The 22,234-nt window shown below is 42.3% G+C and overlaps 1 protein-coding gene across 6 annotated transcripts in view; it reads left to right on the top strand.

The window, feature by feature from the left end:
* Positions 1–22,234, top strand: part of NBEA (neurobeachin) — an 838,139-nt gene that overhangs the window by 379,112 nt on the left and 436,793 nt on the right. For 5 of the 6 annotated variants that reach the window (XM_077298228.1, XM_077298226.1, XM_077298223.1 and 2 more), the window contains 3 exons: positions 10,551–10,986; positions 15,442–15,593; positions 17,649–17,775. In XM_077298228.1, the coding sequence (XP_077154343.1) occupies positions 10,551–10,986; positions 15,442–15,593; positions 17,649–17,775 (715 nt within the window). The remainder of the gene's footprint in view (positions 1–10,550; positions 10,987–15,441; positions 15,594–17,648; positions 17,776–22,234) is intronic. The other variant, XM_077298224.1, reaches the window with a different exon arrangement.

The raw sequence follows: 22,234 nt of genomic DNA, 5'->3' as shown, positions 1-22,234 counted from the left end.
AAAGATCAGCAGAAAGGTCTTTGTACTGTCCCCTCATATATTTATACATTAACATAAGATCACCCCTTAGTCTTCGTTTTTCCAAACTAAATAGCCCCAAGTGTAATAACCTATCTTGGTATGGCAGACCCCCCAGTCCTCTAATAACCTTGGTTGCTCTTCTCTGCACCCGCTCCAGTTCAGCTATGTCTTTCTTATACATCTCTCACTTCCTCCTTCGGCCTCACTCAATGGTCTTCTGCAGCCACTCACAAAGATGGTCACACACTGGACCTCATCTTCACTCGCATCTGCTCCCTATCTAACCTCTCTAACTCACCTCTTCATCTCTCTGACCACAACCTCCTCACGTTCTCATCTCTCTCCACTCCATGTCTACAATCCCCACCCCACAAACTTTCACACCCTCGCAGAAATCTTAAACATCTTGACCTACATTCATTCTCTGAATCCCTCCTCCCTCTCACAGACATAAGTTCCATACACAATGCGGATGACGCTGCCACTCTATATAACACCACAATAGCTGTAGCTTTGGAATCTGCTGCCCCACTTACACATACCAAAGCTCGCAAAATCAACAGACAGCCCTGGCACACCAGCCTGACCAAAGAACTGAGGCGAGCTTCCAGGGCTGCTGAGCGCAGATGGAAAAGATCCCACTCCAACGACCACTTCATCGCATTCAAACAGTCCCTCACTACTTTCAAGACCACACTCGCCACAACTAAACAAACCTACTTCTCATCTCTCATATCCTCCCTGTCTCACAACCCTAAACAGTTATTCAACACCTTCAATTCTCTCCTCCGTCCCCCAGCACCTCCTCCCTCCCCACTTATCTCCGCTGAAGACTTTGCCTCATTCTTCAAGCAGAAGATTGATAACATCAGAGACAGTTTTGGTCAACAAGACCCAGAGCCCTTCCTTCCAACTTCCCTACCCTCCACCTCCAAAACCAACTTCTCCACCATTACAGAAGATCAACTCGCCACTCTACTCTCAAGATCGCATCTCACCACCTGTGCACTTGACCCGCTCCCATCCCACCTCATCCCAAACCTCACCACAATCTTCATCCCAACCCTAACCCATCTATTCAACCTATCACTAACAACTGGTGTTTTCCCCTCAAGCTTTAAACATGCCTCCATCACACCTATCCTCAAAAAGCCCTCTCTTGACCCATCCTCTGTATCTAGCTATCGCCCTATATCACTTCTCCCCTATGCCTCAAAACTACTGGAACAACACGTCTACCTTGAACTGTCCTCCCATCTCTCTTCTTGCTCCCTCTTTGACCGCTTACAATCTGGCTTCCGGTCACACCATTCCACTGAAACTGCCCTAACTAAGGTCACCAATGACCTCTTAACCGCCAAGAGAAAGCGACACTACTCCGTTCTCCTCCTCCTCGACCTGTCGGCTGCCTTTGACACAGTGGACCATTCCCTATTATTACAGACGCTCTCATCCCTTGGCATCACAGACTTGGCCCTATCCTGGATCTCCTCATACGTAACAGACCGGACATTCAGCGTCTCCCACTCACACACCACCTCCTCACCTCGCCCCCTATCTGTCGGAGTCCCACAAGGTTCAGTCCTTGGGCCCCTGCTCTTCTCCATTTACACCTTTGGCCTGGGACAGCTCATAGAATCTCATGGCTTTCAGTATCACCTCTATGCTGATGACACACAGATCTACATCTCTGGACCAGATATCACCTCCCTACTAACCAGAATCCCTCAATGTCTGTCCACTATTTCATCCTTCTTCTCCGCTAGATTTCTCAAACTTAACATGGACAAAACAGAATTCATCATCTTTCCCCCATCTCACGCGACCCCCCCAACGAACCTATCCATTACAGTAAATGGCTGCCCACTCTCCCCAGTCCCACAAGCTCGCTGCCTCGGGGTAATCCTTGACGCTGATCTCTCCTTCAAACCACATATCCAAGCCCTTTCCACTTCCTGCCGACTTCAACTCAAAAATATTTCACAAATCCGTTCATTCCTCAACCAAGAATCTGCAAAAACCCTAGTCCATGCCCTCATCATCTCTCGCCTCGACTACTGCAACCTCCTGCTCTGTGGCCTCCCCTCGAACACTCTCGCACCCCTCCAATCTATTCTAAACTCTGCTGCCCGACTAATCCACCTGTCCCCCCACTATTCTCCAGCCTCTCCCCTCTGTCAATCCCTTCACTGGCTCCCCATTGCCCAGAGACTCCAGTACAAAACCCTAACGATGACATACAAAGCCATCCACAACCTGTCTCCTCCATACATCTGTGACCTCGTCTCCCGGTACTTACCTACACGCAACCTCCGATCCTCACAAGATCTCCTTCTCTACTCCCCTCTTATCTCCTCTTCCCACAATCGTATACAAGATTTCTCTCGCATATCACCCCTACTCTGGAACCTTCTACCACAACACATCAGACTCTCGCCTACCATCAGAATCTTCAAAAAGAATCTGAAGACCCACCTCTTCCGACAAGCCTACAACCTGCAGTAACCACCGATCAACCAACCGCTGCACGATCAGCTCTATCCTCACCTACTGTATTCTCACCCATCCCTTGTAGATTGTGAGCCTTCGCGGGCAGGGTCCTCACTCCTCCTGTACCAGTTATGACTTGTATTGTTTAAGATTATTGTACTTGTTTTTATTATGTATACCCCTCCTCACTTGTAAAGCGCCATGGAATAAATGGCGCTATAACAATAAATAATAATAATAATAATAATGTGTGTGTGTATGTATGTATGCATGTGTGTATGTCCGGGATTGGCATCTGCACCATCGCAGCTATAGCCACAAAATGTTGCACAGTCACACGTCTGGACCCCGAGAGTGTCATAGGCTATGTTGTGAGGCGAAATTTTAATCCCGCGCGTTCCAATTCACCAAACCATTTTGCCCCTATCTACATAATGGGGAAAAAGTGAAAGGCAAATTGACAGCTGCCAGATGTGAACAAGGGGGACTTAAAGAATGAAAGCGATGGCACCAAAGAGTATATACCGTACAGTTGCTAAGGTGGGGCCCTGACATGGGATACTCACCACACACGGGGATATGAACACACAAAATGCGCCACACACTACCACGTGCTTGAACACATATACCACCCTCAGCACACATTTCACCACACATACACCAACCTCGCCACATAAAAGTCGAAACACAAAAGTCGCCACTCAAAATTCGCCACATGCAAAACTAGGCTCACGCAAAGCTCGCCACACGTGCAAATCTCACCACACGTGCAAAACTCATCTCATGGAAAACTCGCCACATGCAAAACTTGCACATGTGGAAAAATTGCCACATGCACAAAAGTTGCAACACATGCAAAAGTTGCCTCACACAAAACTTGCACATGCTCAAAACGCACCACACATAAAACTCACCACGCGCAAAACTCGCCATGCGCAAAACTTGCTGCACACAACTTGCTACACTAACCTGTCACATGCAACTCGACACACAAAAAGTTGCTACACGCATGTCGCCACACAAAACCCATCTCACAAAAGTCGCTACATGCATGTCGCCACATGCAACTCAACACACACAACTTGACACATGAACCTCGCCCTAAAACACACACAAGTCTGGTATTCTTCAAAAATAAAAATCTGATTAATAAGCAGACAAACTACAGGAGCAACAAATGTACCATATAGGAAATACGGCAGCTGTCAGTCACATGACCTGTCTATTATGTGTATGTGTGAGCTAATATATACTGCCAGGGAAGAGGGCTTCCTGTTGGCTAGGGATTTATCAGGCTGCCAATAGCAACCAATCACAGCTCAGCTTCTATTTTGCTACAGTTAATTAATCTGATCTCTGATTGGTTAATATAGGCAACAGAGGACATTCTCAGTATAACAAAGCTTGTATGAGGTAATAGCATGTCAGTTAGGGTGTGTTGATGGAAAGGCTGATGTCAGTCACATTACCTCTATGTGAGATGATATAGAAACTGCCAGTTACAGACTATTTTTACCACAATAATGCCTCATAAGAAAAGGAATTCCATGGCACGAATGTTAGCTGATGCGAAAAGAAAAGCTGCATTGCGGGCCAATGAAAAATGTGAAGACCGAGAAACAAGGCTGACACACATGAGAACAGCAGCTGCTTCCTCAAGAGCCTATGAACTTTGAGGAGAGGGAAGCGAGGCTTGCAGACATGAAAACGAGCTGCTTCCTCAAGAGCCAATGAACTTTCTGAGGAGAGGAAAGCGCGGCTTGCAGACAAGAGAACAAGAGCTGCTTCCTCAAGGGCCAATGAACTTTCTGAAGAGAGGGAAGCGAGGCTTGCAGTCATGAAAACAAGAGCTGCTTCCTCAAGAGCCAATGAACTTTCTGCGGAGAGGGAAGTGAGGCTTACAGACATGAAAACAAGATGAAATATATGTTCTGAAATGCTTCTATTAGCTTAATTTTTGCCTTTTAATAATTACATTTCTATCTATTTGTTTTGTGGTTTTTGTGTGCAGAATAAATTTTTAACACATTCTATTTTGCTAGCAGCAGATATTAACCCGGGCGAAGCCGGGTTGTACAGCTAGTATATATATAGAGAGATGGGTGTGTGTGTATATATGTATACAGCTCTGGCAAAAATTAAGAGACCACTGCAAACTTTTCAGTTTGTCTGTTTTTTTTTCTTTATAGGTATATTTTGGAGTATATTGTAAATTGCTCTTCTATTCTATAAACTACTGACAACATGTCTTTGAACTTTCAAGTACTAAATTTTGTATTTATTTTCTGAAAATGAGAAATAATCAAAATAACAAAAAAAGCATTGCTTGCAGACCTCAAATAATACAAAGAAAACCATGTTCATAATCATTTAGAAATAACAATACTAATGTTTTAACTCAGCAAGAGTTCAGAAATCAATATATTGTGGAATAACCATGATTTTTAATCACAGCTTTCATGCATCTTGGCATGCTTTCCACCAGTCTTTCACACTGCTTTTGGGTGACCTTTATGCCACTCCTGGTACAAAAATGTAAGCAGTTCTTCTTTGTTTGATGGCTTGTGACTATCCATCTTTCTCTTGATTACATTCCAGAGGTTTTCAATGAGGTTCAGGTCTGGAGATTGGGCTGGCCATGACAGGGATTTGATGTGGTGGTCCTTCATCCACACATTGATTGACCTAGCTGTGAGGCATGGCGCATTGTCCTGCTGGAAAAACCAGTCCTCAGAGTTGGGGAACATTGCCTGAGCAGAAGGAATCAACTGTTTTTCCAAGATAGCCTTGAATGCGGCTTGATTCATATTTCCTTCGCAAAGATGTTAACCTGCCCAATTCCAGACTTTCTGAAGCATCCCCAGATCATCACCGATCCTCCACCAAATTTCACAATGGGTGCAAGACATTGTGGCTTGAACGCCTCTCCAGGTCTCCGTCTAACCATTAGATGACCAGGTGTTGGGCAAAGCTGAAAATTAGACTCACCAGAGAAGATTACCTTACTCCAGTCCGCTATGGTCCAAACCTTATGGTCTTTGGCAAACTTCAGCCTGGCACTCCTTTGCTTCTCATTGATGAAAGGCTTTTTTCTAGTTTACATGATTTGAGTCCTGCCTCTAGGAGCCTGTTACGAACTGTTCTTGCCGTGCACTTCACCCCAGCTGCCATATGCCATTCCTTTTGTAGGTCACTTGATGTCATCCTGCGGTTGCTGAATGACATTCGAATAAGATGACGGTCATCCCGGTCAGTGGAGAGTTGTTTTCCCTCTCTGCTGGTCTGTAGCTTTGTTGTCCCTAGTGTCTGCTTCTTGACCTTGTTGTAATGGACTGCCGTCTTAGAAATTTTAAGGATGGAGGCAACATGACGCTCACTGTATCCCTCTGCTAGCAAAGCCCGAATTGAGCCCTTCTTTTCCTCACTCCAAACTTTTCTTTTCAACTCCTTTGGCATGGTTAAAAGTTATTTTTTCATTCATATTACTTTTGGGATATTACTAGCACTTGTTTTGCCTTCCAACTTGTCCTATTGCAAGATGATTGTGAACACCACAGCAGTGTTTTGTTATGCTTTACTTCTTTAAATAAGATTTGGTTCAGATGATCACCTAATCAGAAGCACATTAAGTAGAATGAGGTGTACTCTGGTTGGAATTCAACTGACACTGGAATGGAGCGGCTGTCAGACATGTAGAGAAGCTGTTTTTTATAAAACTGTGCAGTGGTCTCTTAATTTGTGCCAGAGCTGTATGTGTGTGTATCAAGAAAAATGTGCGTAAATGTATATAGATACACTGTGTGTGTATGTATATATATTTACAGTGTGTGTGTGTGTGTGTGTGTGTGTGTGTGTGTGTGTGTGTGTATATACCCTCTATCTTGTTGATGAACACCAGTGGCATTAAGGAACACTACTGGTGCCCCAATAAAATTAGAACCCGTTCCTGTCTGCACACAATAGTAGATAACACACCTCAATGTGAATTGTGCCTGCTCTGACGTAAAACCATTTTCTGACCTCTCAAGTGGATAAATAGATCCAGTCTCTCCACAGATTGCAATTCTTTCAGAGGTTGAAAGGTTTGAAAAAAATAAATAAAATCCCTAATATGTCAGGCTCCAGCGCCTCCCCAGAGCCTCTCTGTCTTTTTAGTTTGTGTCCTCGTTCATGGCGCTGTAAAGCTAATGCCGCACAGTGCTTGCTCTCTCCATCTCTCTGTCTGCACACAGTGGTTCTGCTCCGTTTTCTCTCTGGATGCTGATGGCTCTGCCCTGTGGGGAGACGCTTTCCAATGCTTGTCTGGAGTTCTACATCAATGTTGCATTTTCACCTTCTGAAGCGTTAGTTTTACACTGCCTCATTTGTCTCCCGTACAATGTAACGTTCCTTTTCTTTACTGATTGGAGAGGCAGCGTACAGCTTGTCAGGCTGAGTGTGATTTGTAGGGGTGCAACCAGTATGATTTTGCCATATTTATTGAACAAACATAATTGCCTACTAATTGTATCATTACCCCTGAAGAATATTTTAAAAGGTTTTGTCCACTGTCCTGACCTGAGTGTTAATCATTTTTAGAGGACCTGTCATCAGGTCAAAGGGATCCAGTTTTTACTCCTATTTTACTCCCACTGTTCCCTGGAGTTGGATAGTTTTTGTTTGCCTTTTTTAAATACGCCATACGGTTCCAGAGATATGGGCCTTGTCAATTTAAGGCTAATTTTTGTGGTCTTTACCAAGCGGATGCGGTGCTCACAGTGAAATAATACTCAGTAGCTTAAAGACACAGCCCCAGAAAATATTGTGAGCCAGCCCCCTTAGTAAAGACCATAAAAATGTGCACAAAGTAAAAAAAGCCCATATCTCTGACATTGTATGGTGGGTTGAAAATTAAAATAAAAAAAACATGCTCAGAGGAGCAGGTAGAATAAAATAAAAGCAATAACATCCATTTTTTTTAACCTGGCGACAGGTTCTCTTACATTGTCTATTGTGCAGTTTGCGTGGCCAAGGGGAACAACAATGTCCTGTCGTCAATGTGTTGCCACATTTCCATTAGGAATAACACTGCAGGGTTCTAAGAAAAGACGCAGTTGTCAATAGTTTCACAAACTTCCAGGAGACATAACCGAACACCCCCCAAAATCTAAGAAAGGTGTGTGTGTGTGTATACATAGATATATAACATACATCAGGGGTGAGGAACCTCAGGCCCGCAGGCTTTTTAATGCTCTAAGTAAATATCAATAATGTCTTTACAATCATTTTAATTCATATATATATATTTCTATTGTGGTTATTAAAAAACAATTGCACCACAAATTCTGCCTAGAAATCAGTGCACATTCTGCATGCCAGATTTTGCATGTCTGAGAATTTTTTTGCATTATGCTAGACATTTATGAAAAGTGTCTAGAAAAGGTGACATGGTTAAGTTTAGTTTTAAAAAAGTGCAAAACTTATTAAAGCGGATTTACAGATTAAGGCCGGGGTCACACTTTTGAGTTCAATGCGAGAAACTCCCATCAAGTCCCGGCCGCCACCACTTGGGACCGGAGTGTTCAGCTGCATAGAAATACATGCAACCGCGCGCTCCGGTCCCAAGTGCCTGCGGCAGTGCCTGGACTTGATGCTGGAGACTCGCGCGAGTTTCTCGCATTGAACTCGCAAGTGTGACCCCGGCCTTACTATATTGATGGCACATGTAATTAAAAGGGTTTTCCAGCTTCATGATATTCATCACCTATCCTTAGAAATATCAGATCCATGGGGGGCAAAGACACTGCACCCCACCCATCAGCAAATGCCTGTTTGTAAACACTGACAAGAATAGGAGCTGATCTGCAGTACTTGGCAGGAACCACTACACTGTGGTTTGCACAAAAGATTATCATTCTCAGCAGCACCGCGTCCTGTGTGTGTGTGTGTGTGTGTGTGTGTGTGCGTGCGTGCGTGCGTGCGTGCGTGCGTGTATGTATATATATATATATATATATATGTATGTGTATATATATATATATATATATATATATATATATATATATATATATATATATATATATATACCGGTGTATGATTTACCTTCAGCGTTATTGACGCACACCATAAAGATGACCATAAATCAACATAAAATAATGTATAGCTATATCTCCTTACTATAAACCAATAACGTTCTAGCCAATTTCTTATTTAGATTTTTTTTTATTAGAGAGTGGATCTTGCGTAACAACACTCGTTTGTGCTTAGCTATTTATTGGTCTTTTCCTGCCCCTGAGGCTTGCGGCAAGATTTGGTAATTTGGTCATTGGATATGTTGTATTTTGTTACATCTGCAACTTGCGTTCATGTAACTGACTAATCTCAAAGCTTTGGGGTATGTGAATAGATTTACATCTAACGCCTTGCTCCTCTGGGATTCCTCTGGGTGTGGACCTTCAGCTCAATATCCTCACACTGATGTCGCAGAGAGACCTTGTCCATCAACTTGTCCACCTCTACTCCGCTCTTTGTATGAGCAGATGGCACACTTCTGACCTCTCGCCACCCGAACCTTAAAAGGCCACAGTTGTGCAGATATTGTAGATCATTTATTTTATATTCGTGTTGTATTACTGTTTCTATATTTTTCTGTCCTGATCAGTTTTTACATTTGTTTATAGCGGCTGTAGTTTTTGTTTTTCTCATACAGGGATTTTAATTCTTGCATGGACGTCATTATCGTAGAGAGGGACATCGATCATTACTTTTGTGCAGTTTGCGCCATTTCCTTGTTGCAAATGCTTGGGCCACATGTTCTATGTGATTTAATACACCATTTTTAGTATCTATGGCAAAACTTATAAATGATGAGGAAATAGGGCTGGGTAAACTATTTGGTGTGAAGTGTGATAAATTTATGAATACATTTCTATATAAAAGTTACAAAAAAGTCACATATTCTGGACAGGTCATCGCAGTCTTTAAATGGTTAACAGATACATTTATTGGCTACCTTAAGTTTTAACATGCGCAAAAAGATGGAATTTATGTAAAACTTAACTTCAATTTGCTTTTCATCACTGATCTGCTTTTTTCAAGCACTGGAAAGTGTACTAAACATGCTTAAACTAAAGTTGCGCTAATGCAATTTGCTGCAAAATTTACCATTGATAAATGTGGAGGGGTGAAATTGAAGTGGGGCGCAAACATTTATGACTTGTCACACAAGTGTCAATTCTAAGACAACTTTTTGATGTGATAACATGTATGCTGCCTGCACAAAGGGGAAACCAAGGAGCTTACTGCATACCGCCAGACGTTGGTCACGGGGGTCATACTTGACGCAGATTTCTTTGTGAAAATCTAGAGATGGTCATGGGCCCCCAATTCATCAAAGTAATTATGCCAGAATTTTGGCATAAATTGCTATGCGAAAGTGCAAAATTTCACAAAATGTTTGGCATGTTCACCCTAGCTGTAATAAGCTTTCACAAAATGAGTGAAATAAGGTTTGTGATGAGGCCTGAGGGGGCTCACAACACTTGTCAGATGCTCCTGATTCATTAAGTTCATCTGACAAGTGGCATGCATAAAATACACAATGATGAGATGATCAAAGGTGAAGGTTAAAGGGTTATTCCCATCTCCAAGTAGGTGTAGTAGTAATAATAATAATACTATCAAATACCGCCAATTAGAAATGTAGTATAGTTCTTCTGATAAGCTTTGTCACTTACCCCATGTGCTGGGCACTGCAATAAGTTAGGTATCCATGGTTACGACCAATACTCATATAGTGATAGTTGTTAGTGGACGTAACCACGGATACCTAATCTACTCCAATGCCCTACACATAGAAAATCAGAAGAACTGTACTACATTTCTCATTTGATGAATTTGCTAATATTGCCATTATTACATTTACTACATATTGGGGTAGGATCTTGGAGATGGGAATACCTCTTTAACTTTAATGAGTGTTTCTTCATTACAGCGGGTAGGGGTCAGATTTTCTCCATCTTATGATTAAACCTAATATTTTTTTGCTTTCTTGGCTTTAGATACACCAGCGCTGTTTCCTGATATCAAGGATAAAGAAACCCCCACACCCATTGAAGAGCTGCATTTAGAAAGCTCTATTCCTCACACGGACTCGGGCATTGGAGAAGAGCACATTAGCAGCATCTTGAATGGAACGGATCATGATAGCAGCTTAAGCCCAGACATCATGGGTGAACTACTGTCCACGTTGTCATCCGATGTGAAGAAGTCGCAGGAGAGTTTAACAGACAGTCCTAGTGATATGCTAAAGCCAGCTCCCTCCATATCTAGCATCAGCCAAAGCAAAGGCATCAACGTCAAAGAAATTCTAAAAAGTCTAGTAGCTGCTCCATTTGAGATGGCTGAGGCCGGGCCTGACCCGGTACCTTACCCAGACCCTGCACTCAAGAGAGAAGCCCAGGTCATTCTTCCCATGCAGTTCCATTCATTTGACAGGTATGACTTCCCATTAACTTTCACTGTCTCTCTTCTAGTCATCCTCTTAATGTATATTCCCTGCATATATCTCTGTATAATTTACATGAGTTTTATGTTGGTTTTGAATATACACATCTGGTCAGACAGACTGGTGTAGTTAATGCCCAGTTTTCCTGATAATTGCAGTTTATTATTTTACTGTGATCAAAGACTGATGTGATTGCACTACATTGGAATGATCGCGTCATTGGCTAAACAGTGCAAGTGTAAGGTCTTCTGCTGAAATCGGGCAGCACCTTCTTCTTTTTTTTTTTTTTTAATCCATATGGTTGTGTAATGAGAAGATACTAAGGGAAGAACCAGGTGTGAAAATGCCAACTTAGGCCTCATTCAGACTTCTGAGATTATTTTTTTTGCATATGAAAAAAGCACTCTTTTTAATCAGTTTCATGCCAAAGTATTGCAGATTTGTCATTCTGCCGCAAGCCACGCCACCTCCATTTGGCCCTTAGCCTTTCATAAAATTAGCAAGAGTGGCGTGAAAAGAAAACATATAAAGTTGCACATTTTGCAACAAAACATGGAGACCATTTTCAGTGATGTCATTAAGTGGCATAGAGTACAGTAGAAGTCCAGCACTTTTGGGGTGCATCTACGTGTCCCGCCAGTAGCGCTCAAACAACTCGTTGGAACCCCAAATGACCTTATTAGAGCTCAGTAGGGTCTGTTGGGCGCCTCGATTATCAAGTCATGCTATAGAGTTGGCAGAGCGCTGAGACTTCCAATAAATGAAAATATCAACACAGATATGATATAAGTTTTATGGGAACAATATTTTTTTCTGAAGACATTTGTAGATTTTTATCAAAACTTTTTTTTAAACATTTATGTTTTGCCATGATTGTAAAAATTGTAATGAAAAAATAACAATGAAAAAAACACCTTTGTATAGTGGTTGTCCTAATCCTGTCTGTCAATTTTTAAATGGCTTTTGCTATAGACCAGGGATGTCAAACTCAAATACACTTGGACAAAGTCGTGGGCCATCCTTCATATTTTTTTTTTTTTTTAGGTATACAGATGAGGACATTTTTCCTTACCACCTAATATGGATAAAAACTTAACCACTTTTCCGGCTTTGGGCGTATTAATATGCCCACGTCGGAATCCCTCCCTTTGATGTGGGCTCTGGCACGGAGCCCACATCTTTCTGGCACATGTCAGCTGTTTTGTTATGTTAAAACCAATGGTATCGTTCAAATGTACAACTTGTTCTGCAAAACAAGCCCTCACATGTCCATTTTGACTGAAAAATGAAAAAGTTATGGAACTGGGAAGAAGGGGAGCAAAAAAACGAAAACAAAAATACCTCAGGTCATGAAGGCGTTAAAAGGGGTTGTGTCAAAGTACATTTTAATTACTAAATCTTAAGAGACAGACCACATGACCGGAGCATTGGGTATTTCCTTGCGTTCAGGACCGCACAAAGAAATCATGGTGTCCCATTGCAGAAGTTCTAATTGAACCCCACAATCCTCCAAAAATAACACTTAATGCTCGGCGGGATCACAGAAGAGCATATCTCACAACTTTTCAGCCCTTACCAACACATTTTCCTCCTATTGAAGCCCCTAGATTGCCCTTTCATTTCCCCCGTAAAGTATTATGCCAACAAAAGTGTCCCCCCCCCCAAAAAAAAAAAAAACACAGTATGATACTTTCAGAGTTAATTCCTCCACAGTAGCCTCCACATGCATGGTATGATGACCCTACTTTAACCCCCCCCAACTCCCCTAACAAAGTTTAGTGACCTCAAGACAGTATGATGCCCCAACTGTGATCCCCATAAAGTCCCCCATACAGTATAACGAGCCCCACATAGTCCTCCATACAATTTAATGGGTCTCACATAGTCCTCCATTCAGAATAATGGCCCCACATCGTGCTCCATGCAGTATAATGGGTCTCACATAGTCCTCCACACAGTATAATAGGCCCCACATAGTCCTCCATACAGTATAATGGGTCTCACATAGTCCTCCACACAGTATAATAGGCCCCACGTAGTCCTCCATACACTATAATGGGTCTCACATAGTCCTCCATTCAGAATAATGGCACCACATAGCCCTCCATATGGCATTGCGGGCCAAATATAATCACCTCGAGGCCAGATTTGGCCCATGGACCAGAGTTGATACGTATGCTATAGACGATTGGACTGACTGATTGGCCGTGATGTGTTATCTTTTCCTATTATATATTGCATTATAGTTCATATTTTTTCCTACACTTAATTTCTGTAAAATACTTGCTGTAAATACGCTTCACCTTTAATGCAAGTATAAATTTACAAAAAAATAAAAATAACCAATGTCTGAAGGTGCAATTACCACGTATTGTCATTACTGTTGGCATTTTACTATTACGTCTCACCTTTTACCTTGGTACTTAATGTTTTCCCCCTATGAGATCGTGTACTGTATAGTAAATAGCCGTTTACCGTCCTTTATATGTCTAAGCCCAGGGTTTTTTTCAGAAGAGACAGAATGAACAGTGTAGAAAAGGCATGATGCTCTTGTTAGACCCATCATTGTTCACAAGCGAGGGACTCTGTGAAATGACAACATGGAGATACAGAGTAGGCTAATACGCTCCCACAAAAGGCGCCTCAGTGTATGTAATGTATGCAGCAGCTCAAGAACTATCGCATGTAAATGATGAGGTGATATTGATGAAAGGAGGGGATTGAGGTCTCGGGGGCACTGATGACGGATTGAACAGAAGCGGCCTTGCTCCACTCGTAACTGAGGCCTGTCGTCTTCACCGCTCAAAGCCATAATGGGAGGTGGCAGTCTGAAATGAGTTGCCACGGCAAAGAGTATTATTTTTGAAATGCTTTCACACAAATCACTAGGCCCCGCATACAACTTAGTTTCATGCTTTAATGTCATCAGGAGGCACAAATTGGTGTGTCTAATTGTTTGCCACCTGCCAGCAAAATGAGCTGCCAGCCTGCCAGACGGGTTTGATTGTGTGTCAGCCATTCAGCGGATTGAGAGTGACAACATCAAAAATTATCCTTCAAACTCTGAAACCTTTACTGCAGATTTTCAGGCGGCCGTTCTTCACTACTGCTTGTGCACTACAAGGTTTTTTTTAATTAATTACCAATGTGTCTGTTCCTACTGCCTCATGTGTGGGAGCACCTCCATGTACACAAGCCGAGTCCCTACCGAGGGACGACATCAGTGGGACTAAATAATCCGTTCTGTCCTTGTTTTTTTTATATATTCATTTTTTTAAATAAAACGTGTGTAATATATAAATGAACAAATATATATTACCACACATACTCGCATATATATGTTTGGAGTTTTTTTTCCACAATTTTGTAAAAAAAATAAAATCCGCGAATAAATGCAAGATAACTGGCACCTGTGAATAGGGCAGGTGCAGACAACTGTATGATCTTCATCCGAGAAGGTCAGTCTGATTGTGCTAATCACACTTTTAATTTGATTTTCTCAAAGGTGAAGAGAAAAATAAAATTCTCCAACTTCTCCATTCAGTCGGTCTGTAAAGATCAAGCCTCACATGGATGACATCCGAGTGTGGTGCGATGTTTTCCACGGACCCATAGGCATAAATGGACATGTGACTTCCGATTTATTTTATCAGAGGGAAATCGTGCATGTTGTGATTTTCTTTTCATTGGATCACTCGGTCCGAGGAAAAAATGTGACATGCATGGACTGCCTCATTGAATAACATTGGTCCAGTGTGTGATCCAATGTTTTCCCGGATCTCACTGACCAAAACTATGGTCGTCTGTACGAGCCCTTAGGAGTACTCCATTCATGGCTGGTGGATGCCATTCAGTTTTTCCTCCAGAAACAAAGTGGAAATTTTACCATTTCTGATCCACACCTTATAGTAAAAAATCCACAGTGGATAATTTTGCAAAGGGATGTAATAAGCGGCAAATCCACATACAAACTTGTGAGAAATTTTCTTGTAACACATTCTGAACTTAATGCCGATCTGCTGCAAAATCCACTGAAAAATTTGCATTATGGTACATAAGGCCCAGAGCGGGGGTTAGATGGGTTTTTTTTTTTTTTTAATTTGTGGCCTTTTTTTTTAGTGGGGGGACTTTTTCACACTTTGCATTTTTTAGGGTCTCTGGATTTTTTCCGAAATACGGCTTTAGGCGTGTCACTTTCATAGTTGGCTTCTCTGTAGAAACAAAAACATTTCTGTGAAATATGCCACACAAAGCCGTTGGCAAGCAAGATGAGGAAAAAATGACAACGTAACATGGGTAAAGTGTTGACAGGTCCTCTCCAGGGCTCCTGAATACTCCTCTTTAATGTTAGCCCCTAGTTTTGGTGACAAGGCCTACATTATACACTATGCTGTCCTGTGCCTGGTATACATCTTCTGTATTTTCTCTGTGCTTTGCCCTCACAGAAGTGTCGTCGTACCCGTGAAGAAACCCCCACCAGGCAGTTTAGCCGTGAACACAGTGGGTGCTGCCAGCGGTGGAAGTCTCACCCCCAGCACAACACCAAATATATTCGCTTCTACTGGAGCAACACCCAAAAGTATGATCAATACAACAGGTATTTGTTCCTTCATTTCATCTTCCATCAATAATGTGGTGTCAGTAATGTCCGTCTTGTACCCTGAGGCACTGTTGTGTAGCTTGCTTGTGAATGTATTTTGCTCACTTTTTGTATAGACTCCAGTATTAGTTTAGTATAAGACATATTGGCATATGGTTTATTAATATACCATATGTGCAATGAGGCCTAAAAATAGGGCCTGTATCAGACTAGGTGCAACTTATCTGCAGTGACCAATCACAGCCTTTGTTTTATATCTTGTTTGCGGTTTAGAGTGTGAAAGCTTGACACTGATTGGTGACTTTTGTTGTGAGATGTCACTAGGGTCCTGAGTGTAGCTTCCTCTGTGTGGTTCTCTATGATATCATGTCTTGTCTTATGTCCTGTGCTGCCACGTGCTGCTCATACTCCATGTGTCCTCCATTGTCCTGTCCCACTACATGACGCAATATGACATGTGCTGCTGTGTTCTGTTGTATATGATATGCTTTCCTGTGCCGTTTTGCTCCAGTGCCCACTGGTAACAAAGACCCATAGACTGTTGTAAAAAAAAAAAAAAAAAAGCCTTCACACTTCTCCTGAAACATCTCAGATCCCTCCATATGAGATGGAGGTAGCTAGAAGAGGTGCAGAGGTAGCAGTCATACCAGGGAGTGGAGTAGCACTTCTTCCACACAAGGGGACATCAGTGTTATAATCGGGATTTCCTACCATTAAAGAACATAAGAGGGAAGACCTCCAGGGTCTCCTGAAAACAAAAGGGATGTTGTGCCGGATGCCAGGATTCCCTATTATGAAACAGAATCCCTACATCCCATCTCATAATGGGGGAGGGGATAATAATCGTCATAAACCACCCAAAAGGCCATTACTTAAAGTTAGTAAGGATGATAATATTAGCACATGATGTGTGGGGGCCGCGTTAGAGTTTTCATTAAGGCCCACGAGCTTTGAGCCGCCTTTACTTCGGACTTGGGTAGTATTCCTTTAGTGACATTAATGATTGCGAATAGCTTCAAAAATGTAACATTTCTGCAACTCAAGGCTATGCTCGCACTCTTGATTGACGTGGATTTTGATGTAGATGTACTTTAATGTCCAAAGCTGTTTTATTATATGGATTTTGTAGCTGATCTACTTCAAAATTCATGTAAACCCTCCATGTGAATACACCTTAAGGCTAGATTTCCACCATTAGTTTTTCATGGTGCAGATTTTTGGTTTTTGGCAGCGTAACTTGCGTTTTTTACATGTGTTTTTTTTACATTTTTGATGCTGTGATATTCATCTTTTTTTTTTTTTTTCACTTCCTGGTATTTGGCTTTGCCAAAATGTTGATGAATACAGTCATATGTGGATTACATCTGGTTTTTGTGCGTTCCTGCATATGCCTTTTTTACCTACCTTTTTTCTGCATGTAATTCATTCAATGTAAGCCTATTTGGAAAATTTGCATGTAAAACTCTGCACACCCACACGAGAAATTATTGCTAATTTCAAACAATTTTTTTACACTGCATAAAAAAACACAATGGGCATGAGATTTCTATTAATCCAACCCATTTTGCCAGAATTGTAAGATGCTCTGTTATTTGCGCAAAAAAACTCATTGTGGGAACTTAACCTAAGACCTGAAAAGTCTGCATCAGCCCTTTGCCAGCTAATAGGGTCCTGATCAGACTGCTCTATGATCTATAGTGTACGGCCGTCAGACCGCGATAATTATGGGAGCAGGAAAGCGGAGATCTGAGCTAGTGATTATAGGATAGTCACTGTTTTGATGGTAATCAATTCTTTCTGGCCATATCTGTCCTCAGCTATTGCAGCCCTTTAGTATACACTAGGATTTGCCTGGATAGTGCTGTAAATAGTAATAGTACATACGCGCTACCCGGTGATTCTGAAATGTAATGTGGTGATCCTCAGAGCAGATGCCACCACCTCCGGTTATGATATGGTCCCTTCATGGAGCTTCTCAGTGCTCTGCTGCCAGGTGATAATAGCATGTTCTGTCTGTATATTTCACATGTTGAGCTTTTGTCTGTGGAACAGGTGCGGTGGATTCAACCTCATCATCCTCATCTTCATCGTCCAGTTTTGTAAATGGTGCTACCAGCAAAAACCTACCAGCAGTGCAGACTGTGGCTCCCATGCCGGAGGACTCTGCTGAAAACATGAGGTAACGATCATAGATTTGTATGGTTGTACTCCTTATGTATATTCTGAGAATAGCGTCAGCCGGTTATCAATGTCCGAGCTGCTTTCCAGTTACATGCCAATGGAAACGAAGTCTAGGAATACGGGAAAGGAAATCTACAGCTCCTTTTGAATTTCTGTGTATTTTTTGTTTGTTGTTTTTATAGACTAGTACCACATTGCCGTATGCTTGTTTACATCTGTGTTGACTACCGTTAACAGCTTGTAGTATAATTAAAATGAAATTGGTAAGTGTTCCCCCTTTATTTACAATGCAGTGACATATGTAGGCATAGAATAATTAATCATTTACATGCTCCCATGCACTTTCTGCAGATTGCCCTCTGCTAATCAAGAATCGCCAATTCAGTCATGCATGTAATACATGTGCACTCGTATCCAGGTCTCTTATAAATCCCTACACTGTCCCACCTCTAACTCTAGGGTCGTATTCTGTATGTATGTATGTGTGTGTGTATATATATATATATATATATATATATATATATATATATATATATATATATATATATATACATACATACATACACACACACACACACACACACACACACACACACACACACACACACACACGGTACGGAAAGTATTCAGACCCCTTTTAAATTTTTCACTCTTTTTCATTGCAGCCATTTGGAAAATTCAAAAAAGTTCATTTTTTCACATTAATGTACACTCTGCACCCCATCTTGACTGAAATAAAAACAAATGTAGACATTTTTGCAAATTTATTAAAAATGAAATATCACATGGTCATAAGTATTCATACCCTTTGCTCAGACACTCATATTTAAGTCACATGTTGTCCATTTCCTTGTGATCTTCCTTGAGATGGTTCTACTCCTTCATTGGAATCGAGCTATGTTTAATTAAACTGATAGGACTTGACTTGGAAAGGCACACAGCTGTCTATATAAGACCTCGCAGCTCACAGTGCATGTCAGACCAAATGAGAAACATGAGGTCAAAGGAACTGGCCAAGGAGATCAGAGACAGAATTATGGCAAGGCACAGATCTGGCCAAGATTACAAAAGAATTTCTGCAGTACTCAAGGTTCCTAAGAGCACAGTGGCCTCCATAATCCTTAATGGAAGAAGTTTAGGATCACCAGAAGTCTTCCTCAACCTGGCCGTCCAGCCAAACTGAGCAGTCGTGGGAGAAGAGCCTTGGTGAGAGAGGTAAAGAAGAACCCCAAGATCACTGTGACTGTGCTCCAGAGATGCAGTAGGGAGATGGGAGAAAGTTTGACAGTCAACTATCACTGCAGCCCTCCACCAGTCAGGCCTTTATGGCAGAGTGGCCAGACGGAAGCCTCTCCTCAGTGCAAGATATTTGAAAGCCCACAGAGTTTGCTAAAAAAAACACATGAAGGACTCATAGATAGTGTTGAGCGATACCGTCCGATACTTGAAAGTATCGGTATCGGAAAGTATCGGCCGATACCGGCAAAGTATCGGATCCAATCCGATACCGATACCCGATACCAATACAAGTCAATGGGACTCAGGTATCGGACGGTATTCCTGATGGTTCCCAGGGTCTGAAGGAGAGGAAACTCTCCTTCAGGCCCTGGGAACCATATTAATGTGTAAAAGAAAGAATTAAAATAAAAAATATCGCTATACTCACCTGTCCGACGCAGCCGGGACCTCAGCGAGGGAACCGGCAGCGTTGTTTGTTTAAAATTCGCGCTTTTACTTGGTTACGTGAGGTCCCGGCTTGTGATTGGTCAGGGCGGCCATGTTGCCGGGACGCGGACCAATCACAGCAAGCCGTGACGAAATTACGTCACGGCTTGCTGTGATTGGTCCGCGTCCCGGCAACATGGCCGCCATTAACCAATCACAAGCCGTGACGTCACGGGAGGCTGGACATGCACGTATTTTGAAAAGCGCGCGTGTCCAGCCTCCAGTGACGTCCCGGCTTATGATTGGTCACGGCGCCATGTTGCCGGGACGCGGACCAATCACAGCAAGCCGTGACGAAATTACGTCACGGCTTGCTGTGATTGGTCCGCGTCCCGGCAACATGGCCGCCATTAACCAATCACAAGTCGTGACGTCACGGGAGGCTGGACACGCGCGCTTTTCAAAATACGCGCATGTCCAGCCTCCCGTGACGTCCCGGCTTGTGATTGGTTAATGGCGGCCATGTTGCCGGGACGTCACTGGAGGCTGGACACGCGCGCTTTTCAAAATACGCGCATGTCCAGCCTCCCGTGACGTCACGGCTTGTGATTGGTTAATGGCGGCCATGTTGCCGGGACGCGGACCAATCACAGCAAGCCGTGACGTAATTTCGTCACGGCTTGCTGTGATTGGTCCGCGTCCCGGCAACATGGCCGCCCTGACCAATCACAAGCCGGGACTTCACGTAACCAAGTAAAAGCGCGAAATTTAAACAAACAACGCTGCCGGTTCCCTCGCTGAGGTCCCGGCTGCGTCGGACAGGTGAGTATAGCGATATTTTTTATTTTAATTCTCTTTTTTACACATTATTACATTAATGTTGTTGCGATACCCGATACCCGATACCACAAAAGTATCGGATCTCGGTATCGGAAATTCCGATACAGCAAGTATCGGCCGATACCCGATACTTGCAGTATCGGAATGCTCAACACTACTCATAGACTATCAGAAATAAGATTCTCTGGTCTGATGAGGTGAAGAGAGACCTTTTTGGTGATAATTCTAAGCGGTATGTGTGGAGAAAACCAGGCACTGCTCATCACCTGTCCAATACAATCCCAACAGTGAAACATGGTGGTGGCAGCATCATGTTGCGGGGGGTATTTTTCAGCTGCAGGGACAGGACGACTGGTTGTCATTGAAGGAAACATGAATGCGGCCAAGCACAGAGATATCCTGGATGAAAACCTCTTCCAGAGTGCAATGGACCTCAGACTTGGCCGAAGACAAGGAACCTAAGCACACAGCTAAAATAACAGAGTGGCTTCAGAACAACTCTGTGACCATTCTTGACTGACCCAGCCAGAGCCCTGACCTAAACCCAGTTGAGCATCTCTGGAAAGTCCTGAAAATGGCTGTCCACCAACATTCACCATCTAACCTAACGGAGCTGGAGAGGATCTACAAGGAAGAATGGCAGAGGATCCCCAAATCCAGGTGTGAAAAACTTGTTGCATCATTCCCAAGAAGACTCATGGCTGTACTAGCTCAAAAGGTGCTTCTACTCAATACTGAGCAAAGGGTCTTAATACTTATGACGTGATATTTCAGTTTTTCTTTTATAGTAAATTTCTACATTTGTTTTTTTTCAGTCAAGATGAGGTGCAGAGTGTACTTTAATGAGAAAAAAATGAACTTTTTGAATTTACCAAATGGCTGCAATGAAACAGCGTGAAAAATTTAAAGGGATTTGAATACTTTCCGTACCCACTGTAAGTCCACCATAAAGAGAAGACTTTGAGAACAAATACAGAGGGTTCACCACAAGGTGCAAACCATTAATCAGCCTTAAAAATAGGAAGGGCAGATTAGATGTTTTTTGGCAAAATCTAAAGAAGCCGCCCAGTTCTGGAAAAACAGTCTTTGGACAGATGAAGCTAATGTGATCAACCTGTACCAGAAGGATGGAAAGGAGAAAGTATGGAGAAGGCTTGGAATGGCTCGGGATCCAAAGCACAGCACATCCTCTGTAAAACATGGTGGAGGCAGTGTGATGGTGTGGGCATGCATGGATTCCAATGGCGCTGGATCACTAGTGTTTAATGATGATGTGACTGAAAACAGAAGCAAGAGGAGTTCTGAAGTGTACAGGGCGATGCTTACCACTGATTCAACCAAATGCAGCAAGGTTAAATTGGACGGCCAGCTTTTGGTGACATCCATGGCTTCCAGACTTCAGGCAGTCATTGCCTGCAAAGGATTCTCTACAAAGTATTAATAATGAACATTGTATTATGGTAAAGTGAATTTGTCCAATTACTTTTGAGCCCCTGAAATGAGCAGTCTTTTTGGAAAAATGGTTGCAATTCCTGAATGTTTCACAGCATATTTTTGTTCAACCCCTTCAATTAAACCTGAAAGTCTCTGCTTCACTTACATCTCGGTTGTTTCATTTTAAATAAAAAAAAGTGTCCTGCTGAGCTGAAATCACGAAGATTCTTTCACTGTCCAAATATTTCTGGATTGAACTGTAAATATTTATACATACACACAGCTACATAGAGAGATGTGTATACATACCCGTGTGCGTGTGTATCTGTATGTTTGTGTGCATATATATGTATATACATACACAAACAAACACACATATGCAAACACACACATACATATACATACACATACATATACACACACACATACATATACACACACACATACATACATACATACACACATACATACATAAATACATACACATACACACACAGGACAAAAAGTATTTAGTCAAC

Source organism: Ranitomeya variabilis, chromosome 3, assembly GCF_051348905.1.
Source record: "Ranitomeya variabilis isolate aRanVar5 chromosome 3, aRanVar5.hap1, whole genome shotgun sequence".
Lineage (NCBI taxonomy): Eukaryota > Metazoa > Chordata > Amphibia > Anura > Dendrobatidae > Ranitomeya > Ranitomeya variabilis.
Note: the sequence above shows the minus strand (reverse complement) of the source record. Positions and strands in the feature narration are given on the sequence as shown.